At 52.5% G+C, this 20,670-nt stretch overlaps 1 protein-coding gene across 2 annotated transcripts in view; it reads right to left on the reverse strand.

Annotated features, from left to right (window-relative positions):
- Window positions 1–20,670, reverse strand: part of ASTN2 (astrotactin 2) — a 357,525-nt gene that overhangs the window by 201,934 nt on the left and 134,921 nt on the right. For both annotated transcript variants that reach the window (XM_054848678.1, XM_054848677.1), the window contains one exon: window positions 9,812–9,979. In XM_054848678.1, coding sequence (XP_054704653.1) covers window positions 9,812–9,979 — 168 coding nt within the window. The remainder of the gene's footprint in view (window positions 1–9,811; window positions 9,980–20,670) is intronic.

Genomic DNA, 20,670 nt, shown 5'->3' on the forward strand with positions numbered 1-20,670 from the left:
GCCCGCTGGGGAGGAGATCTGGGGCGGCAGGGAGGTGGGACGCCAGGGAAAGACACCCAGGGCACGGACACCACAGGTACGTGCTCCTCGCCGGCGTTCCCCAGGGAGATCTGCACGCTGCTGGCAGTTTCAGAAATTGGACAGGAATTCTCCCAGCACGGGAGCAGCTGAGCGTTGCAGCGTGCTGGAGGAGCGGGGACTCCATCTCTGTGGGCCAGATGGTTTAGGATCTTTTTCTGTATCTAGAACCACCAACAGGCAATTAGTGGGGTTTCCACAGAACCTGCTGTGCTCCTACAGGTTTTCATGAGCTTTTGCTCTCTCCCCATCAGCATCCACCCTCCTTCTTTGGCTCCCTGAGTTACCCTGTTATTTTCTGTCCGTCCTCATCCTCCCCAGGCAGGATGCTGAGCCAGCTGGGCTAATCCCCACGGACAGAGAAACACCCAGTAAAGTCCCCAGAGTGGCAGGAAAGGGGTTCCCGTGCCTCTAACTCCTCTTTAGGGTAAGTGTATTTTCTAAAAAGCAGATTTCAACATATCATTAAAAAACCCCATACCAGCAAAAGCCAAAACGACGCCCTTGTTCAGAGCTAATTCCCGTGTGCTTCTGAGACGAGTGACGTTATCCGCTCAGCATCGCTCGCACTAAGTGAGGATTCAACCTGAGCTTAAAGCCGGAGTCGACCAAAATAACCAAGTTTGACAAATAACCGCACCTGAAGCCGGATGCAATTTCCACAGGTCCTGCACACGCCTCCGCGCAGCGTTCGGCTGCTGCAGGAGGACAAATGAATCAGGATCTACAAACCGCTGTGACAAGCATCCTATTTCCACAGCCACCAACCCACACCCTGCCCACGGTAAAAACACAGGCGTGCGCGGTCCTTCCTCTTCCTTCGGATTCATAACCCACAAACCGCGTTGGGTAATCCTCGGCAAATTTTGAACTGTTATAGGGAAAGCAAGGATCATTGCTCATTCAGCTCTGGAGGTCCCATGCTATATTTCCAGCGTGTTATTTAAGAAAACTCCGGGGAGGGGGGGAACAGCTCTGCCATTGCAGAGAGAAGGTGCATAAACTGGGAAACGCAACACGGCAGCTCTAGCGAGAGGCTCAGAAAATATGTTATTCATGTGACACGTGCAGCTACGTGGAAGGGCGAGGGGAGAGCTGGGGCCGTGGGCACGCAGCAGCACCTGCAGCGCTGCTCTCCATCCTCCCCTGCTCCCCTCTCCCCACTGACACGGAATCTCATCAAAGATCGCGCTGCCACGACTAATTACAGGCGACACGGAGTCTCTGTGCTGGTTTCTGCTCGGGGAGGGTGAACCTGAACCTCTGAACCAGCAGGACACGTCCCCAGACACGGCAAGCACGTCTCACCTGCAGGCTCCCCCATCCCGGTGGAGGCTGGTGGAAGGGACCGCTGCAGCTCAGACCAAAGTGCCGCCCAGAGCCACGTGAAGCAAGGCAACGGGTGGCTGCGCCGGCGGGAGCGGGGAGCCCAGCCTGTGACCTGGAGAAGCGGCCGTGCAGCTCGAGCTCCCCTCGGCCCCACGATGTTGCGTCGCTCCTGCCCTCAGCTGGGAAGGGAGAAGGAGCCGGGGCCTGACCTGGAGGAACAGGGCAAGCTAAGGACACATCGACCTGGACTCCACATGCAGCTTTCATGAGCTTTCTCTGCTCGTTCCTGAGCAAAGGGCTTCTCGCATTGCCCACGCTTCACACCGGCTTTAGTGCTGGAGCTGCAGAAGGGCAGGGCTGGAGCAGTCTGCAGCCATCGTTAGCATCATTAGCATCCATGGCTTTTGGCTCAGGGTTGGCCCACACTGAGGCTCGCTCATGCCTGAAGGAAATGAATTTAATGCGAGTCACATCCAAGCTCATCACCTCCAGTGGCACAGGCATGGTGCAAAAACAAGTACGTGAAGGAAAACGGCCCTCCGGCCTCTGCTGCATCTCGACCAGCACAGCTGGTGGCTTTAGCTCTCTTTTTTTTTTTTTTTTTTTTTTTTTTTAAATATCAAAGCTGGAAGTTGCAGAACTACTCTTCCATTTTGCCCACCACATCGTGCTGCTGCTCCTCCTGAAAGGGGAAACGGGGTCCTGCGCTGCATCCGTACCCTCCCTGGCCATCCCCACGCTCTGCCCGGGGAGCAGCAGAGCAGGACAGTGGGATGAACCGCCAGCGTGCCGGGGTAATCCCGTTAGCTTCGTTAGGGAGAGAGGCGATCCGTGGTGATAACGCTGCAAGGTGCCCCTAACCCACCCACCCAGTGTGCAGCACAAAGCAGAGGCTCCCACAGTCCCTGTGCTCCCGGGGAAGCTGCTCTTTGCTGTCACCGGCATTTTTATTTAAGGAGCTGGAGGGGCTTTGGCGGGGGGGGGGCAAACCTGTGGTTTGTCAACCCTCTTCTGGCGCTGCCGGTGTCCGCGATTCTCCTCTCCATGGCAGCACCTCCGCCCCTGGCGTTTGCCCTCATCCCGGAGGGACGCCCTGCTGTGCCGGGGCCGCGGCCCTGCCGCACCAGCACAGTCCTGGGCAAAGTCCCAACACAGCTGGGGTGGCAGCTTGTCCCCAGAGGCTGCAGGGCTACAAACACGTGCCCCTCGACCTGCGGGAGCATTGCACGTACACGCTCACACCTGCTTCGGGGCTGCCTCTCCCACCCCGAGAGATGTGCAACCTGGCCCCGGCTTTTCAGGTCAGCCCCCAAGGGCAGACCCTCCTCTCTGGGGACACGCACCAGGGGACACGGCTGCCCCAGCAAAGCACCCTTGGTGCCAGTGAGCTGCAGCACCCCTTGCCCAGCCACCCTCAGTCCCCGGAGCCCCGGCACAGCTGTCCCTCCAACACCACCTCTTGCTTCTCCTCCTTCCACCCACCGTGGCACAGGAGGAGAAAGGGTCCGCAGAGGGAGGCGGGCGCCAGGAGGCAAGCCGACGCCGAGCATTTTTCAGCGAACAGAGGCGGCCGTTGAGCGCGGCGGCTGCCCGCCCTGCCAGCCCTGACTGCACCAGTGTTCGCTGCGGGGCCGCAGTACAAAGCCCCTCTCTTCTGGACGAGCACAGAGCCATCTCCAGGGTTACCAGCCTGCTCCGAGGCAGGAGGGCTGGAGGGTCCCCCCTCCTTCCCTGCTGCAGGATGCAAAGCTTTTGCCCCCATCAGCAGCTCAAGCTGCATGGCCTGAATCCCCTCGCCAGGAGCAAAGGCAGCTGCAAACAGCATCTCCTGCCCGGGTGCTGCTGTCCCAGCCACCAGCTTGGTGCTCGGCGAGGGCCACGTCCCCTCGTCACCACTGCCCACAGCGGGGCCACTGCCCGGGAGCCCCTGCCAGGGCAGAGGGGACCTGGATGCTCCCACGTCGGGCTCACGGGCTGCCTCCTGCCACCATGTGGAACACTCCATGCTGCCCCCAGCTCTGCTGTCCCCCAGCATGTCCCCTCCAAGGCTGTGACAATGCTCAGGACCCCCGGCAGCAGCCCTGAGCACCAGCTGTGTGGCACAAGCCACCAACAGATCAGCACAAGTCATCCCATCCCTCCAACAGCCACGGCCACCAACCTCCCATAACGAAGCTGTTGAGCCCTCGGAGTCTCATCCAGGTCCGGAAGAAGCACTGCATCGATTTATCCTTTGTGAAAGGTTCCTGAGCTCCTGGCAGAGAAACGACCTCTTCATCCAGCATCCGCAGAAAGTTTGACGAGGCCGAATCCAACCTCGTGTCCCTCAGCCACCCGCACGCTCTGTCCCAGCAGAGAGCAGAGCACCCGGACCCTCGGTGCAAGAGGAGGCTGCAGGGTTCCCTCCGGGACCACACAGTGTGGTCCGATGGTCCTCGCCGCCGTCTCCGAACCACGTGCGATGCTCGCTGCCTTGGCCCGTCTCCCTCCCTGCCTACAGCAACCCCCGTGCAGGCAGATCTGGCTGCACCCCCGCATCCCACCCTAGAGCTGCGATAAGCCCCGGGCAGGTGCCACAGGCTCCCCAGAGCATCACCCTCCTTCCTCCTGCCGAGGGATGGTTACTCTACCAGGGAAATGCAAACCCTGGGAACCGCACAAGAGATCTCGGCCACCACGTCCACCCACAGACGGGAGTTTCTCTGCTTGCAGTCTGCCCTAAATAAAAACAACAAACCACCGACCGATCTGCCAGCAGCGCTCCCCGCGCCGACCTCAAAGGTGCGAGCACAGCGTCTCACGGCTGCTGGGGTGCCCGGTGCAGCTCCCCGGGGACGAGCGGCTCCCAGCGGTGCGATGACAAGGGTGAGCTCGCCAGGGACAGGGCAAGACACATGTTTGCACAAGGGTTGGAGCCAGGGTTTCCTAGTACGACAGAGGTACGGACAGAGGTACGGATGAGAGGACAGTTAAAAACCACCCGCAACAAAACGCTTCCTTAAAGAGCTCGCTGCACTCCTGTGGGATGGCAGAGCGAGGGCCTCTTTCGAGAAGGAGATTTGGAGAAAATTAAACACGGGTAAGGATGAAAAACGGTCTTAACAGTTCATTAAATCCCCAACTTCAATAAGCAAGTGTTGTGTCCTCAGAGAGCTGCTGCTCGAGTCGGGCTCAGCCCCTGGCCAAGGCTGTGGCTCCTCCAACCGTGGTGGCAGCACCGGCTCCCGGTGAAGCTCTCTGAAAAGCTTCTCTCCTTGCTCTTGCTACCTGCTGTCCCTGGCCTTCGGGGACGACACTTTCCAAACCTGAATCTCTACTTCATCCTGACGAGAAAGGCAATTTCAGTAAAAGCAGTTTAGCTCTCGAGGAACAAGAGAGGAAGGTGGCTCCTGCCCAGCTGACCTGGCACAGAGTACAGAGGGAAAACCTGGAGTTAATTTGACAGTTATCCCCCCTCTTCCCCTGCTGCAAGTCACCCTCTTCACCCAGATCCATCACGGCGCTTAAGCACAAGCTTAACTTCCAAGCACTGCGTCTGGGTTTACGCTCTGCATGGATTTTACTCTCATTATCATGTGCTCAGCCACCGAGGAAGCTCTCCCCGGGCACGTGTGCGCGGCTGATGCAAGGAAGCAGCAGGAGATCCCGAGGGTGGACCAAGGGTGGTCCACAGCACCATGGCTGTCATCTTCTGGGGCGAACACTGCCCCAGAGCTGACCATGGCGGGACGAGAAGCCACCTCCTGCAGCGCTGGTGGGACGGGTCAAGCCGGGGAGTTCAGCCCAGGAGTGGCTCCACATCGCAAAACTCGTTCCTCTTCCCCCCTCTCCATGGTCTTTAGACAAGCACAGAAATGCCATTACAAGAACATTAGCAGCTGCAGGATTAAACACTCTAATGGCAGAAAATGAGAGTGTAAAGACAGCACAGATAACCTTAACTCAGCCCCCTTGCAGGCATGCATTTTGATTGCTGTTTATGTATAACACTTCAGCCCGAAGCTAAATTAGCTTGGGAGTTAACTGCCTCCTGCCCTGCTTGGTGCACGAGGCAAGCTGTGCCGCCACATGAAAAGAAATCGTATATTACATGGTTTTTGACCAAGTTATTAAACTACATACCTTAGAGAGACAGAACCTCATCTTATAAAAGTCTAAGTCAATAAAGACACTAGGTTCCTCCAACAGCGAAAATAGCAGAAGTGCACAAGAACAAACAAATATTACTTGATGTGCACAAAAGCTGCATGATATTAAATTGAACTATCGGAGAAAATGGCTGTTTTCATAAACACAAATACACCCTCACCAAGGTTGGTCATCTCCTGATTTACATGCTCAGCTCTGCAACCTCCAAATCCCCTTAACAGGTTGTCTTTAAAAAATGGCTCTGTTTAAAAATGACTTTCATCTGTCTCCTGCCCGCAAGACCCCTGTCCTACCCAGACAGGAACACCATCTGCGGCTCTGCTGACAAACTAGCCCATTTGGAAGGTGATGGAAACCTTTTTTATTTTTTTTCCCCCACTCCTGCCAATTTCTAGAAAAGACCCTTCGTACCACATCTCATTTGGTCCTTACAAGCCGGTGCCTATTGCTTTGGGGGAGCCATCAATTGTGGATGCAAAGGAGAGAATTTCGATGGAGAAGTGCCTGATTTATAGACGGGGGAAAAAAAAAAAATCAACGCATTTGCACCTGCTAATCAAGGTAGCTATCCATCTCATTTATGCCACTGCTCCAGCAAGCCTGACAGCACAAAATCAGAGGCTGTTTTTTCCAGCATTTGGCCCTAAGGGACCGATTCTCCAGCAGGTCTCTTAAGCGATGCCCACAGAATGTGCAAGTGAATCAGTTTTGTGCATACAAAGCAGGTAATTGTGCTCACAAATCAGGATTTGCATATGCTGCTGAAAACGGATGCTCTCATAAATGTTACCAGTGCTGGTAAAGGAGCCCAGCGAAAAAGCAGCGCTCCTGGATTTTACGTGGAGGTACTCCAGCGCACGGCACGAGCGGCGGCGCTGGCAATGCACTCCACATCTGTCCAAAATCTGGAGAGTGAGGAGACCTGACTGCAAGTCCCGAAAAATGAGAAACCTTCCCCGTTCTTGCTTCAGGCAACACGGTCAGCACCTGCCAAGAGGTTGGAGAGTTTTGGCTGAACCTCTTCAGCCGAGAAGCACATCCTGACCCCGGAGAGGTACCTGTCCCAGCCGACACGGCAGCTGGGGCACGGCCACCGGGGAAGGCCCTCGGCAGCATCCATTTCTGTATTTGCAGCCATGTCAGATCGACCGGCTTGGCCGTTTCCAAGGCAGGGGGGGAAGGAGAAAGATGGCATTTTGCTCATGTGCAGACGCTGGTGCTCCCTCTGAAAAGCTCTGATGAGCTGGTGCTTTGCAGTGCGGGTTTGAAATTTGTCAGGGGGGCAGCAATCATTTAATTAAAGAGTGAGTCACACGGCAAAGACACAAGGGAAGGCAAATTAAGGTCAGGCGAGCAAAATGTATTTTGGCATTTCCTAGTGTTTCAGAGCCTCCGTTTTCACTGCGGATTATTATTCGTGCTGAAGGAATATTTGGTGGCCGGAGTCATGAGTCAGCACGTTGCACAGACCTTATATAAAACTCCAACCCAAAAGAGGTCTTCGGTGCTGGGAAGGGCAAGAGCTTGAGTCTCACCAGACAGAGCGTACGTGACCCAGGAGCCTCTGTCCAAACGTGTGCCAGGAGCCCGCGGGCACTGCCACCGAGGATGAGTCCTGCCCGCAGAGGTCTGCCTACGCCTTGGAGCAAGGAAGCTTTGGGACAGGGCTGTATCCCCACTGCCACGGAGCGTGGCTGCAGTCAGATCAACTGCAAATGTGCTGGAGGACCTCAAAGCTGGCTCTGCTGCTCTTCACAGGGGAAACCTTCAAGGCTTTCATCCTCCAGACAGGACAAACCTCAGTCCTTCCTCCTCATGGACCCTTCGCCGAGAGGACAGAGGGCAGGGGAAACCCCCAGCACCCATCGCTGGGGATGCTCACAGGGACAATAAAATCCCTGACCTGAAAAGGTTGAAATCTAGGCAGGATTTATGTCCCACAGTAAAACCACACGCCTGCCTCTCTCATGGTGATAAAAATAAATCACCCTTAAAAATAGAATGACATTAATAAAAATAAATCTAAAAATACATGCAGTGCATCATGGAGTTAGGATCTCCTCCCAGCCTGGCATGGAAACTTCTCACCAGCTAAAGGCTGGTCAAAGGTGATGAATGTAAGTGGTGCCTGGGGCTATGTCCTGGGGTAGGGTGTCACACAGGTACTTCCAAAGACCTCATTTTCAGTGGGTGGTTGCTCAGCTCTTGTCAAGTTTGGAGCTCTTAAGGGGGTCCTAGATTTAGGCTTTGAAAATCAGCAGCCCCACCGGCCCCTACGGATCCAGCTGGCACAGACTGGAGAAAGCTTTTGCTTTATCCATGTCCAAACTCCCAGGCTGGAGGGAGAGGCAAGCAGCCGATCGACAGATTTCAGGTGAGGAACCTGAACATTCAGGTCAAGGCTGCTCTGCCCTCACCTCCCACCAAGGGTACATCAGGAGGATGGGAACCAGGGACAGAAGCTGCAGAGCAGCTGGCGAGGTTAGGATCCAGCGCGGTGCTGGAGCAGAGCACCTCCTGGGCTAATGAGCATCGCTCCCTTCCCTGCAAACGAGATCTGACACATCCTGCTCAAGCGTGGGGCATCCAGCGAGAGCGACAAGCTGCTCGGCAAGCTGGGGACGCAGGGGGAGCAGCAGCTGGGCCAGCTCGGGAGAACAGTCGCTCCTCAGAGAGGCCACGCAAGGATTAAACCAGCCCTGCTCGGTGCCAAGACAGGCATGGGGCTGGTGAGCAGAGCCATGGGGCTCTTCCAACGGGGGAGTCATGATCTGGCTCCATACGGCCTCCCTGCGGTTTCTGCTTGACACAGGTCTTTTTGTCTCCTCCTCCCCTGAACCGGGGACAGCTGAACGCATCCTCCCTCTCCTGCAGAGGTGGCTGCATCTTGCTGATGCCTGAAACGATCCTTCTGCTCTGTGACATCTGGATGAGAAGAGCCTCCCCCTGCACCATCTCCATCTGCCGAGGTGGCTGCTGCGACCTCCCATCCCTCCTTGGGACTGTAAGTGATGCCCAGGGCTCGTCTACACGGGGAATTCATCCCACATAATTACTCTGCTGCAGCGATCCCTGCCAGTGCCTCCATGCAGACAAGCCTTGAGGAACAGGAGTACTAAAAAAGAACATTATCTTGACCAAGAAAATGGGCTTTTGAGACCAAGTTCAGTATTTGGATCTCAGCTGAGCAGGGCGGGATGAGAACAGGGTCACCCCCACCAGCCCACAGTGTGCTCACGACCCAGGAGGGTTTCTTCCTCGCAAGATGCCCCATATTAACGGCACAGTTCATGGCAGTAGGCTTAGGAAAAGCCTTCTCCTCTGTGAGCCATCTCTCTTCAAAGCCCCTGGCAAAACCAGAAACCACCATCCCTACTCACAGCCACGAGTCTCATGCACAAACACAGGGAGCAGAGGAACTCTCATTTTCTCATTTTCCCTCCCTTAGAGAGGAGGGTAGCGGCTCACGTGGAGAGCCGGGGCTGACCTGGGAACCTCTCTGCAAGGAGGCGGGGGGTTGCGTGCTCTTTAGATGCAGAGCACGCCAGGAACAACAGGGCTACTTGTCTCCACACCACCAAGAAGGCATCCCACCCGAGACGAGGCACTGGGGAGCAGGAGCAACGCTCACCGCTGCAGAGGGCACGTCACACCCCACGTTACGGAAAACCACCATGGTCCCCAAGCCACCTTCCCATGTCCTGTCGCCCACACCAGCTGAGGAGATGCCACCTCCTGCGGGCCAGCCACGCAGAGCCCCTGCCTTCATTCACTAGTTGCACGTTGGCCGTTTCCTGTGTTCCCGGCTGAGTGTAGACTCCAGGATCCCCGTTTGGCACCCAGGAGCTTGTAGGCCAGAAGGAAAGGTGACGCTTCTCCTTTGCCTGACCCCACATCTCAGAGTCCCAGCAGGGCTGGAAAGGGATGGGCATGGGGCAAGCGCATGAGTAGGTTTTCCAGACTGGGCAGCGAAATAGCACAAGGTAGAAGCGGATAAACTCCACGTGCCTGCAGCTGCTGCACCAAAGAACTGACGGGTCCACCATTTCTAATCCCCATCCTTGTGCCCACCTTCTTTACGCTTTGCTGATGGGGGTCCCCACTGTGTGACCCTGCTGGTACCCCTCGGTCCTCCGTGCCTAACACCAGGCTGACGCAGAGGTGAGCTGAGCGGGCATCAAAATACCAGAGACAAACCTTCTCCCTCGCATCTCCAAGCTTTCCAAGGTCTTCCCTCTTCCCCGGACTCCCTTACCTGTCTCTTGGTCACACAGTTGTTCACAGGCATCAGTGGTCCTCTGTCCACAGAGGTCTCTCACCCAGGGGGACGTGGCATTGATCTGATAGTAGAGGGACAGCTTGGCTGGGTTAAGCCAGTCGGAGATGTCCAGGTAGCTCCCCTCACTCACAACAAAGCTGCTGCCTGGAGGGTGGGGAAAAAAGTGTGTTAGGTGAGTGTAAAAAGAAAAAGAAAAAACCCCAAACCAAACAAACAACATGCATTTTGGCCCCATACCAGAACACTCTACTCTTCAGGAGCTGCTGCGATGCTGAGATCAGCAAAATAACACTGAGTTCACCACGACCCAAAGAACTTCATTTGATCATTCCTCTCCATACAAACGTGTCCCAGCAAATGGTCCACCAGCTGGGACACTCCCCTGCCCCATCCCTACTCAGCATCAGGAGATACTGGATTCAGTTCCCAGATCTCTGCAGAAATACAGGCCGATGTAGTTACTTGGATCCGTAAGATCAGAGCATCGCTTCCCCAGCTCGTGCAGGTGGTGTCCACGAGACGCCTGGCTGCCAGGCTCGGGCGGGTGGGCAGCGGCACCACGGGCTGTTCCCAGTGCAGCTCTTTAGTTGAAGGTGGGTGAATTGGCCCAACACACAACTTCTCGTCTGAGCGGCCTCGTATCAGAGACACTCCCTCACCCTCTTCCTCCTGAGAGCTAGAAGTAAATTCCTGCCAAAAATCTTTTCTTACAAAATCTTAGGTTTCTTTATTTTGTGAAATGTATTTTTCCCCACTGGCATCTGGGAATATGTATCATCTAATTAGCCAAATAGATTTTCAGTTCAGCCCAATCATTTCCTTATCTAACATCTGAGGCCCAGCATCGCTTGGGGGATTTTGCAGGCACAGAGGTCCTCATTAACTCTGATCTTCAATTACATTGATTATAAGACTGCCTCCATAATAGTGCTGCACAGATCAGAGGGGAGCCAAAAAACCTCTGCCATTAAGTGGTGTTTTGCAAAAGTTACCGGGGCAAAAGCCTCTAAAAACAGGGGAGAAGAAACCTTCAAAGAGGAGTGGGCAAGGGGAACTGCCAGGTAGCCCAGGAGCCAACAGCCGTCCTTCCCCTACGCACTACGACTTGCAAACATGAGCAAAATTTGCAACCGCTGCCTGAAGATTCAAATCCTTCTTAGCGATCACCCAAGGATGGCAAGTCTATAGATCCAGGGTGTATTTTTATGAAACTTTAGGGCTTGTATCACTTAGTAAAGGACTGGGACATTATTTTTCTAAGCACTGCATAAGATCCTAGCTCAAAGAAAGCCAAGAGATTAAAAAAGCAGGACAAAAAAAAATATAGCCCCACACAAACCTGCTTGAATACTTGAATACAAACTCCTGATTTCCTTTTGAAGAGAATCACTGATGCTTTAGCAAGAAGGAGCCCTTCTAAACCTCATCCCATGCCGCATTATCCAGTCAAGCATCCCAGTGAGCGACACCATTTTCAGGCATCCTGAGATCTCAACACCATACGAACCTGGGCCCTAATTTCACGTAAATTCAAATATTCTACGCTGATATTGTTTGTACACCATGAACATATCCACAGACATGTCTCTACACTCGTCAATGGAGGCTGCCAAGCTACTGACTCTTCAAGCAAATGAAAATTAGACATCCAGGCTCCAGCTGCTCCGGAGACACAGCGAGGCGGGAGCCTGCACCACCAAAGCTGCAGGATACATCTCAATCAGACACACGGCAGCAGTAAATTGCCAGGTAAACTCCACAGCACCAGTGGAAAGCATCGAAACGTTGAGCACAAAGAAGTACCTTAGAGCCACGTAATTCTTCTGCTAATTATCATTCCTTTCAATTAATATTAAAAGATAGCTGTAAATACCAACGATAACTATTGCTGCTTTATTTTACCAAACAGAGATGCATCATGAACCCATTGGGAGTGTTTACTACTTACATGTACGTGTCTACGTAGCAACCTGTCAGTCTTGCTTCCTTATTTTTGCAGCTCCCTAATAAAGAGCGAGCCTTGGGAAGCACGTACGCACATTTTGAGGCTCAGCTACGGACAACTCCCTCTGCACCCAAAGACTGAAGAGCAAAACCACCAGCTCTCGATTAAATCCCTACTTAATGAACCCCACTTCTAGTTAAAATACAGCCAGCCTGAAAGTATCAGAAGCAAACCAGACGTATAATAGTCATATAATTGGTATTCGTAAAGACGAACGTGCCTCGAGCTGGCAGAGCATCCTGGCCCAGGAGCTGCTACGCGGAGGGGACCCCGTGGTCGGGGTGCGCGATGGAGGGGTGACCTCTGGAGCCCCCCGCCAGCCCCACGTGCCGGACTCCTCCAGGAGGAGGAAGCACATTCATGGCCCTGCTGCCGAATTTTCATTTCCTTCAGAAAACCCAGCCTGCTTGCTGCTGGGAATACAGAAATCCCAACAAATACCTATTTATGGAAGTACCTCCTAAATCAACTCCAAAATGTGACACCCGGCCAGAAGCCAGTAACTTCTTTCAGCAGAATTCTGGTGTCCATGTAAAATCACAAATTTGGGAAGCTTGAAATAATTTGCAAATTGATCGAGCTTTGCCATATTCTCTACAGAGAAAGACCTTCCCAAATAGAATGCAACTGTAACGTAAATAAAAAAGATAAGTCCCAGTATTTTTAAGATTATTTATTTAGATTTTAATAAGTCTGAGAAATCATCTTCAACATCGAAAGTTAAAAAAAAAAAAGTGGAAGTGAAAACATTTGAATCCAAAATCCCTGAATTCAACATTCACTCTAAAATGGAGGCTTTTCTACTTCAGTCTAAGAAAAAAACAAAAAAAACAAACCAAAAAACAAAACCCAACCTGGGGAAATTAAAAGATTTTAGTTAATTGTTAATTCCTTCCTTCCTAGGAGGGAGGGGACAACTTCCAGCAAGGAAACTTCTTGCATCTTTGAAGCTGAGTATGTCGCAGCTCAGCTGGGCAAGATTTTGAGACATGTTCACAGCCACTCTCATCACCTTCACTCCCATTGACAATACAAACAAACAAACATCCCAACCTTGATCCCTTTATAGCTTGCCTGAGAAAAAAATAACAGGAAAAGGCATTTTACAAATATTTTGAAAGCTAAAATTCTGAAGATCTCAAAGCCTTTTCACACAATTTTTCTCTTTATTTTCAAAGAATCCACACATAGAAAAGAGATTTCAAAAGTCACCAGCACGCACTTATCAAAACCATCTTGAAAAGCTCAGAAAGGGCAGGTTGAGTATCAAATCCTTTCAGAAACTACCGAGAACAAACATTTTCTAAGCAAGAGCCGTTTCAAACATCTTTGGCTTGCCAGGAACATCAGCCCAATTTATTTTCCCCAACGTGCAGTCTGTCAACGGAGGAAAGTCAAGGAGGAGGGAAGGGGGGTGAAGGGAACCGAGGGGCTCACACCGCTGGGGCAGCGGCCGGTAGACCTTGCTCCAAACCACCCTCTGAAAACCTGCCTCAAGGACCTCAGACCCCACCGAATCACCCTACACCCACACCCAGCCTACAGTTTGATGCACACCTACAGTCTCTGCCTGTGGACCCCGGGAGCAGATCCCACCAGAGACCCTCTCCAAAGACATCCAGACAGACTGTCCACCCGTCTGTCCGCTACTTCTAACCTTGTCCCCTCCCAAGTATCCTCCTAGACACAAGTTTTGAGCTTCCCACTTAAAAGCTCTGTGAAATCCCCCTTAAACGGAGACATTTAGGCCCCAGGGTAAAGCAACCATCAACCAAACAAGGGAATACAACAACAAAAGGGCAGCTCTCCACCTACCACCACCTCCTGCTCCTCCCAGGAACCCCGTTGTAGGACATGTCCCTTGAGTGATGCTGGCTTTACAAGCCACTCTACGTGGTAGAGCAGCATTGCAATGCCATGGAGAACATCAGTACACAGCTAATCAACCGCCTCCTGGTTCCACGAGGTCCACCAGCACTTCGGGGGATTGATTTGTTTGGGTTTTTGTATGTGTGTTTTCCCCCCCCTTCCTTCCCCAACGCTGATCAAAGCCAGATCAGTTAAGGCAGCATCAAAAGTTCATGTCTCTCATGCTGGAGTCTCCTTCAAAGTTCAGTGGAACTGCTTAAGCCTTGACAAAAGAGGCTTGAAGTTTTGACATTTCAAAAATCATTTTCCAGAACACAACAGGATAAAACAGCTCAGAAGAGATATCTAACAAGGGAAAAGAACAAAGCGCCCAAAAGGCAGCCAAAAGGGTTTGGCTTTTCCTTTCTCTCTCTCTCTCTCTCTTGTTTTCAAGGGAAAGAGATCAAAAAATAATTTTTTTGAAGAATTTCTATTTCTTCCTCCCTCTGCTCTTTTTGTCTTCTTTGGTCCATTTGCTGTATCTTGGCCAACGAAACTCCCTTTCATCTAAAATTAGTATTTTGTGTTGGAAAGCTGTGGGAGGTCATACTACATTTTGCTATTAATGTATCCATCCCTATACTATCGTACAATTATAATCCTGTTACAGATTTTTTTTTAAATGCTAGAGGAAGGATTATCCCTCTTGCTCCATTCTATAGGTACAAAGCATAACCCTATTTGATTTCTTTAGAGACCTTTTTTTTTTTTTTTTCCCTTGTTAAACTTGAAAGAACATTTCCCAAAGAGACAACTCCTCCTCTATCAGCTCCTTCCATTGATCAGCTCTTGCTCTCCTGTCCTGGTCTTAGGGAATGAAAACTTCTGTTTCTTAAATTTCTTTCAGAAAATGCAGAAGAGCCAACCAGACGTTGGATTTCCAGGACACGCACATACTGACCTCCGCAAGGACACCGGGCTTGGTGCAGGACTGCACCCGCACACTAGCGCGGTGCTCAGCTTTACCATCCCTCTCCTGCTCAGCGCAAAACTGGGGAATTTTGGAATAATTTCCATTCTTTGAAGTCAAACTCTTAATTCTATATTCTAATTTGAATCCAGGGATAGTATCACACCGGGTTAAAATCCAAGCTATCCACTTCACCTTGTTTTTCAAATGGCTTCTCTCTTGAACAAGACAAAATGCCTAAACAGAAAGTTACCATAGCAAGTTTTTAAAACAACAAAAACCTTTAGACACGCCTTTCACTCACTCCTCCATCAGCCGAAGCGCGTACAGTTTATATCGCACACGGCGCTTGACTCAGGGATGTATTTTCAGCACACGAACTACTCGCACGGCCGCGGGCTGCTCCCGCCAGCGCTCCCCAACCCGCTGATGATCAAACCCGGAGACCCTCGTCCCTCAGAAACGCTGTCAGTCCTGCCACAGCTCTTTCACTCTGGCAAAGCAGAAGCAAATTAGTGATAGCAATCTGTATGTAATTACAGCTCAGACTAGAAGCATCTTTCCTGTGGGAGGAGCAGGGTTACATTTTAATTGTTAAATTGCACTTTCTTGATAATTCTGACAGACTCGTTTTTTGCGTTTTCTTGGCAGTCAGTCTTGATTTCGCCAGGGCTGAACTTCTGCCAAGCAACGTACGTATTTAACTTCATACAGCAGGTGATGACTCAACTAACTTTCTCCAAACCCAAGTGAGATGACATCTTCCCACCCCTGCCTTGTGGTCAAGCTCACACTGCAACGAGATCTCCCATGGCGTTATTAGACAATATAATTGCGCAGGTGTTAGTAACAGCACATCTCCATCCTCAGCAGGCATCTGGGCCAGCAATGGCTGAGGTGGAAATTAGACTCCTAAAGAAAAGCTTCTCCTTAATGCTCCGTATCTCCCAACTCCCACGCTCCAGCCTGGGGCTCCTTCTCAGTGACGCTCTCTAGATATTGGACAGGGGTTCAGGGAAATCCAGCTTAAATCTAATCACATCACGAAGTACATGACGGGTGAGTTATGATAAGCTTTAAAAAACATAAAGTGTGTGTGAAGGGAGATTTTTCAGCCAGCATCAAGACCAAATGTCCTCCCAGGATGGCAGAAAACACAACCAAGAGGCAGCACATGCAAAGTTCATACACCACGGGACCAAGGGGAGCTACCACCCAGCTCCCCGAGAGACTGCACATCAGCAATGCTACCTGTTGGGAGAACAGTAAAGTGAAGTAGCACGTTCCCAGCTACGCAGCCTCCAAAATTCCTCACTGCACTGCTGTGTCATTGCTGCTGCAGATGTCCCATGAATTCTTGTTCGAAAGCAAGCGTGGCCTAAGGCAGCTGCCTGGGACTGACCCGGCACTGTGCTGCAAGCGGGCAGGTTCTCATCCTGCAGATACAGAAGTCAATGTTTGCATCTCTCCATCTAGGACGGGAGCAGGTTAAGTCGGCCAGAGACATTGTGCCTTACACTGTAGAGTTCCCTCACCAACCCTCCCAAGTTGGAGGGTAAACGGTGGGCACATCCCGCCTCTCTTGGGATGCAACAGCTCCCAGCTCTGAACCAGCCCCTGCTGACACCATCCAAATATCAACACCAATCCCCCCGGCTTTGCTCCAACGAATCCCACAAAGGACAAAGGATGAGGCGTTTGCCTTCCCTCGCAAACCAAGCACACAGCCGGGGGAGCCCGGCCGGCACGGGGAAGAGCTGAGCGCAGGATCGCAAGCCTGTCAAAGGCACGATAAAACCACGATGTACTTCAGCCTCCAGAATCGTATTAGTTCTTCATGCAAAGAGTGTTCGCGCCGTAAAACCGTCTTGGAATCCCTTTGATCCACGCTGATACAGTTTATAAATTGATGTTAATATTTAGAGTTCATGTCTGGTAATGCTGCAGCCATTTGCTCACATTTTCTCGCCAGCCAAACAGGCGCGGGAACAGGACTGAGCTGCGATGCAGACACGGAGGTGACCTGATGATTAAGAGCTGATGGAATTAAATGCAATCTGTAAAGCTGCCCCCCCAAACACAGCCACCTTACCAGAAACACGCGGGGTCCAGGCAGCCAGACTTGGCATCAAATCTGCAATGGGAAAGTACTGCTTCTGCCAAAGCCCTGACCCCGGTCTCTGTACAGCAAAACAGGCACCTCGGCAGCAGAATGACCCCGGGGAGGGAAAACAGCACAAGAAAAATCTGATTTCAAGCCAGCAAATTCCCTCTATTGAATTCAGATGGGGCTGGTGGGGCTGGGACCAGCTGGGGAACGTGGGGGACCCCAGTGGCAGCATCACTCTGAAAGCTCAGATACCTTTGAGACCTTTCTCCATCCTTCTGGTGTAAACCTGGGGTGCTTCACGTGTGAATCAAAGAGCATCTCCAGCTTTTCCTTTGTGGTGGGTTGACCCTGGCTGGGGGCCAGGTGCCCACCAGAGCCGCTCTCTCACTCCCCTCATTCACTAGACAGGGGAGTAAAAGTGTAACAAAAAGCTTGTGGGTGGAGATAAGGACAGGGAGAGATCACTCACTAATTATCATCACGAGCAAAACAGACTGATTTTAGAGAGGGCATTCATCTAATTTATTACGAAGCAAAACGGAGTAGAAGAATGAGAAATCAAATCAAATCCGAAAACACCTCCCCCCACCCCTCCCATCTTCCCGGGCTCAACTTCACTCCGGGCTTCAACCTCCACCCCCCGCTCAGCGGCACAGGGGGACGGGGAATGGGGGTTACGGTCAGTTCATCACACGTTGTTTCTGCCGCTTCTTCCTCCTCAGGGGGAGGACTCCTCTCCTCGTTCCCCTGCTCCAACATGGAGTCCCTCTCACGGGAGACAGTCCCTCACCAACTTCTCCAACGTGAGTTTCTCCCACAGGGTGCAGACCTTCAGGAGCAGACTGCTCCAGCGTAGGTCCCCCACGGGGTCACAAGTCCTGCCAGCAAGCCCGCTCCGGCGTGGGCTCCTCTCTCCACGGGTCCACAGGTCCTGCCAGGAGCTTGCTCCAGCGCGGGCTTCCCACGGGCCACAGCCTCCTTCAGGTGCCTCCACCTGCTCTGGCGTGGGGTCCTGCACGGGCTGCAGGTGGAATCTCTACACCCCCTCACCCTTCCGCTATGGGCTGCAGGGGGACAGCCTGCTTCACCATGGTCTTCACCACGGGCTGCAGGGGGATCTCTGCTCCGGCGCCTGGAGCACCTCCTGCCCCTCCTTCTGCACTGACCTGGGTGTCTGCAGAGTGTCTTACATCCTCTCACTCCTCTCTCCGGCTGCAAAAGCTCTCTCTCTAATTTTTTTTTTTCCTTCTTAAATGTGTTATCACAGAGGTGCTGATTGGCTTGGCCTTGGCCAGCGGCGGGCCCGTCTTGGAGCCGGCTGGCATTGGCTCTGTCAGACACAGGGGAAGCTTCTAGCAGCTTCTCCCAGAAGCCACCCCTGTAGCCCCCCCGCTACCAAAACCTTGCACGGAAACCCAACACATCCTTGCTGTAAAAAAGGGAACGGGGAGGCAGCCGGTCCCCCACCTCCCGCTGCTGATTTCTCTGCGACCGCATGCGCAGCACGTGCTGAGCGCACACGCAAGCGAGCGCCTGAGGACACAAACTAATGCCTGGTCACCTCTGAGGGCTGCAGAAGATGGAGCAGGAGATGTCAAAAGCAAACAATTTAAAGCAACACATTTAATTAAAACCAAAATGAGAAGTTGTTGCGAGTCCAACAATTGCAGTCTGCAGAGCTCCAGCAGTCTTTGGGGAAAATTAACACAAGCTGCTAATAGCAGCATCCAATTCCACCGGTGTCTTGGAGGAAAGAGGCGGGGGGGGAGGTAGGAAATGATCTTCAGATGAAACAATTACTGATCAGCTGCGTGACAATCACAGAACATCATCGTTCAGACGGGCAGATGCAGACACACGAAGCTTAAAAGAATGAAAAAAAAAGAAGCCACAAAGAACCTTCCTCCAACTCTGCCATCTTGTCAGACGCTCAAACCCAAAGCAGGGTCCTGAGCAGCGACCCCACCTCCCGCCACTCTCCCGGCTCCGCACGGGGTGGGACTGGCACTGCTTTCCTCCCCCCTTGCTTGCGGGGCAACGTTCGTCCTGGGGGAACTGATCCGCGCTGGCAGGAGGACTGAAGCAGACGGGCAGCGGCTCGGACACGTGCTGCCTCCGCTCTGCCCTCCACAGACCAGCCGGTCCGCAGGTCAGCGGGGTTTCGGACACGGGGATTGGCACGTCTCCTCCGGCACGCATCTCAGAAGAGGAGGGAAGGAGGTTGCGAATGCCCCGAGATGTCTTTGAAGCGACAGAAACCTGCTTTATGCCCTTTACTTTATTTCCACTTATAAAACGAAGCCCTACAAGCCCCGAGCTAAATGTAGCTCTTGCTTCCTTCCGTACGCACTGGAGAATCTCACCTACCTCTCCCACTGAAGTATCCAGATACAAACATCCACCCACACCATATATAACCTCTTTGCAGGCTGTAAAAACGGGAAGCTTTAATTGATACTATATTTCAAACTGTTGTGCAGCAAGGACATACTCCAGGCTGAGTCCTCCAGGGTATCTTTCTCCAGCCCTGCCTTCCCTGCAAGCTGCTCCCATTGCTGTATCTCTACTTTTTGAATGATTACTCACAAGAAAGGGAAAAAAAAAAAACCCCAAACCCCAACTATCGAATGCATAGAGCCGAGTGGCTCACATACTCATAAAAGGTTTTATTGCTCTGATGGAGGGGCTCTCTTTCCTTTCTTCCCCCCTTTGACACTGCTAAAGGGTCCTCTAAATAATGCTCTGCATTTCCATATCCTCATAAAAGCCACTACGACTCTTCTTATAAATCCGAGCCATCTCCGAAAGGAGAACGATGCCTTCTGCTCAGCGCGGGCAGAGGCTGCCCCAAAACGCGATGCCCTGCAGGGGGAGGCAGAGGCAGAAGGGAGGAGAAGATGCTCCCCCCACTGCATCCCAAGGGAAGATTTAGCGGCACTGACCCCCTCCTCGCAGGCAGGAGACCCCCCCGCCCGCCCCTGCCAGCCACGGCACCAAAGAGCACAGCAGCGTGTGCCAGGCTTTCCCGGATTTGGCCGCCCCGTGACGCCAAGGCAGAGCAGCTGTACAAACCAGGCGGTAATTGCTCAGAGCGGAGAGGAGCGCGGGGGGGGGGGGCGGGGAACCCCATCAAATGAACAAAAGGAAGAAAACGAACCGAGAGAGAGAAATAAGGGCGATAGAGACAGGCTGGTTATTAACACTGCTGCTTGGAATATATTCTCCCAGCCCTTGCTGCCAGTTGGCTTCTAGTCCCAGTCCTTCCCCTCCCCTTCCCCATCCTGCGACTCCAGCAGGCTCGGAAGCTTCTTTCTCTAACGCCGCTGCTCGCTGCAGAGGGGAAAGCTGCTTTCCTCCAAGGCTGGAGACATTTGGTGGGGTTTTTTCCCCCCCTCCTCCTCTCCCCAACTTGGCTTTGGCTCCTGGCGTGCTGGGGCTGGCTGGCTTCTATTTAAAGTTTCCTTCAAAGACGAGTTTTCATCTGCTAGGAGCGGGATTTCTTTCAGCCTCTGTCTTTGTTTGGCTTTTCCTGCAGAGGTGTTGGTAGCTGCTCCGCTTTAAGATTTTCCTTGGCTACTGGTAGCTATTGAAATACCGCATTTCAAAAAGGAATGAGAGGGCACCCTTCTCTCGCACGGGAACATCTCCGGTGAATGCACCATCCCTGCCTTATCATCATGCAAAGTACAAAAGAGAACAGCTTCAGGAACCAGCCTATTTAAGTGCACGGCAACACTGATGAGACGTGGTGCTGGCCATCAGGTGCCACGTGAGAGGCTGGTTTAAGAGCGATCAAAGCTCCCAGCCTCGGCCGGGCCACGGACATCAGCTCCACCATCGCTACACCCACGGGGGGATGCCCGCGCCAACTCCCTTTTGCATCCAGGCAAAAAACAAGGTTT

The sequence above is a fragment of the Grus americana genome, chromosome 20, assembly GCF_028858705.1.
Source record: "Grus americana isolate bGruAme1 chromosome 20, bGruAme1.mat, whole genome shotgun sequence".
NCBI lineage: Eukaryota > Metazoa > Chordata > Aves > Gruiformes > Gruidae > Grus > Grus americana.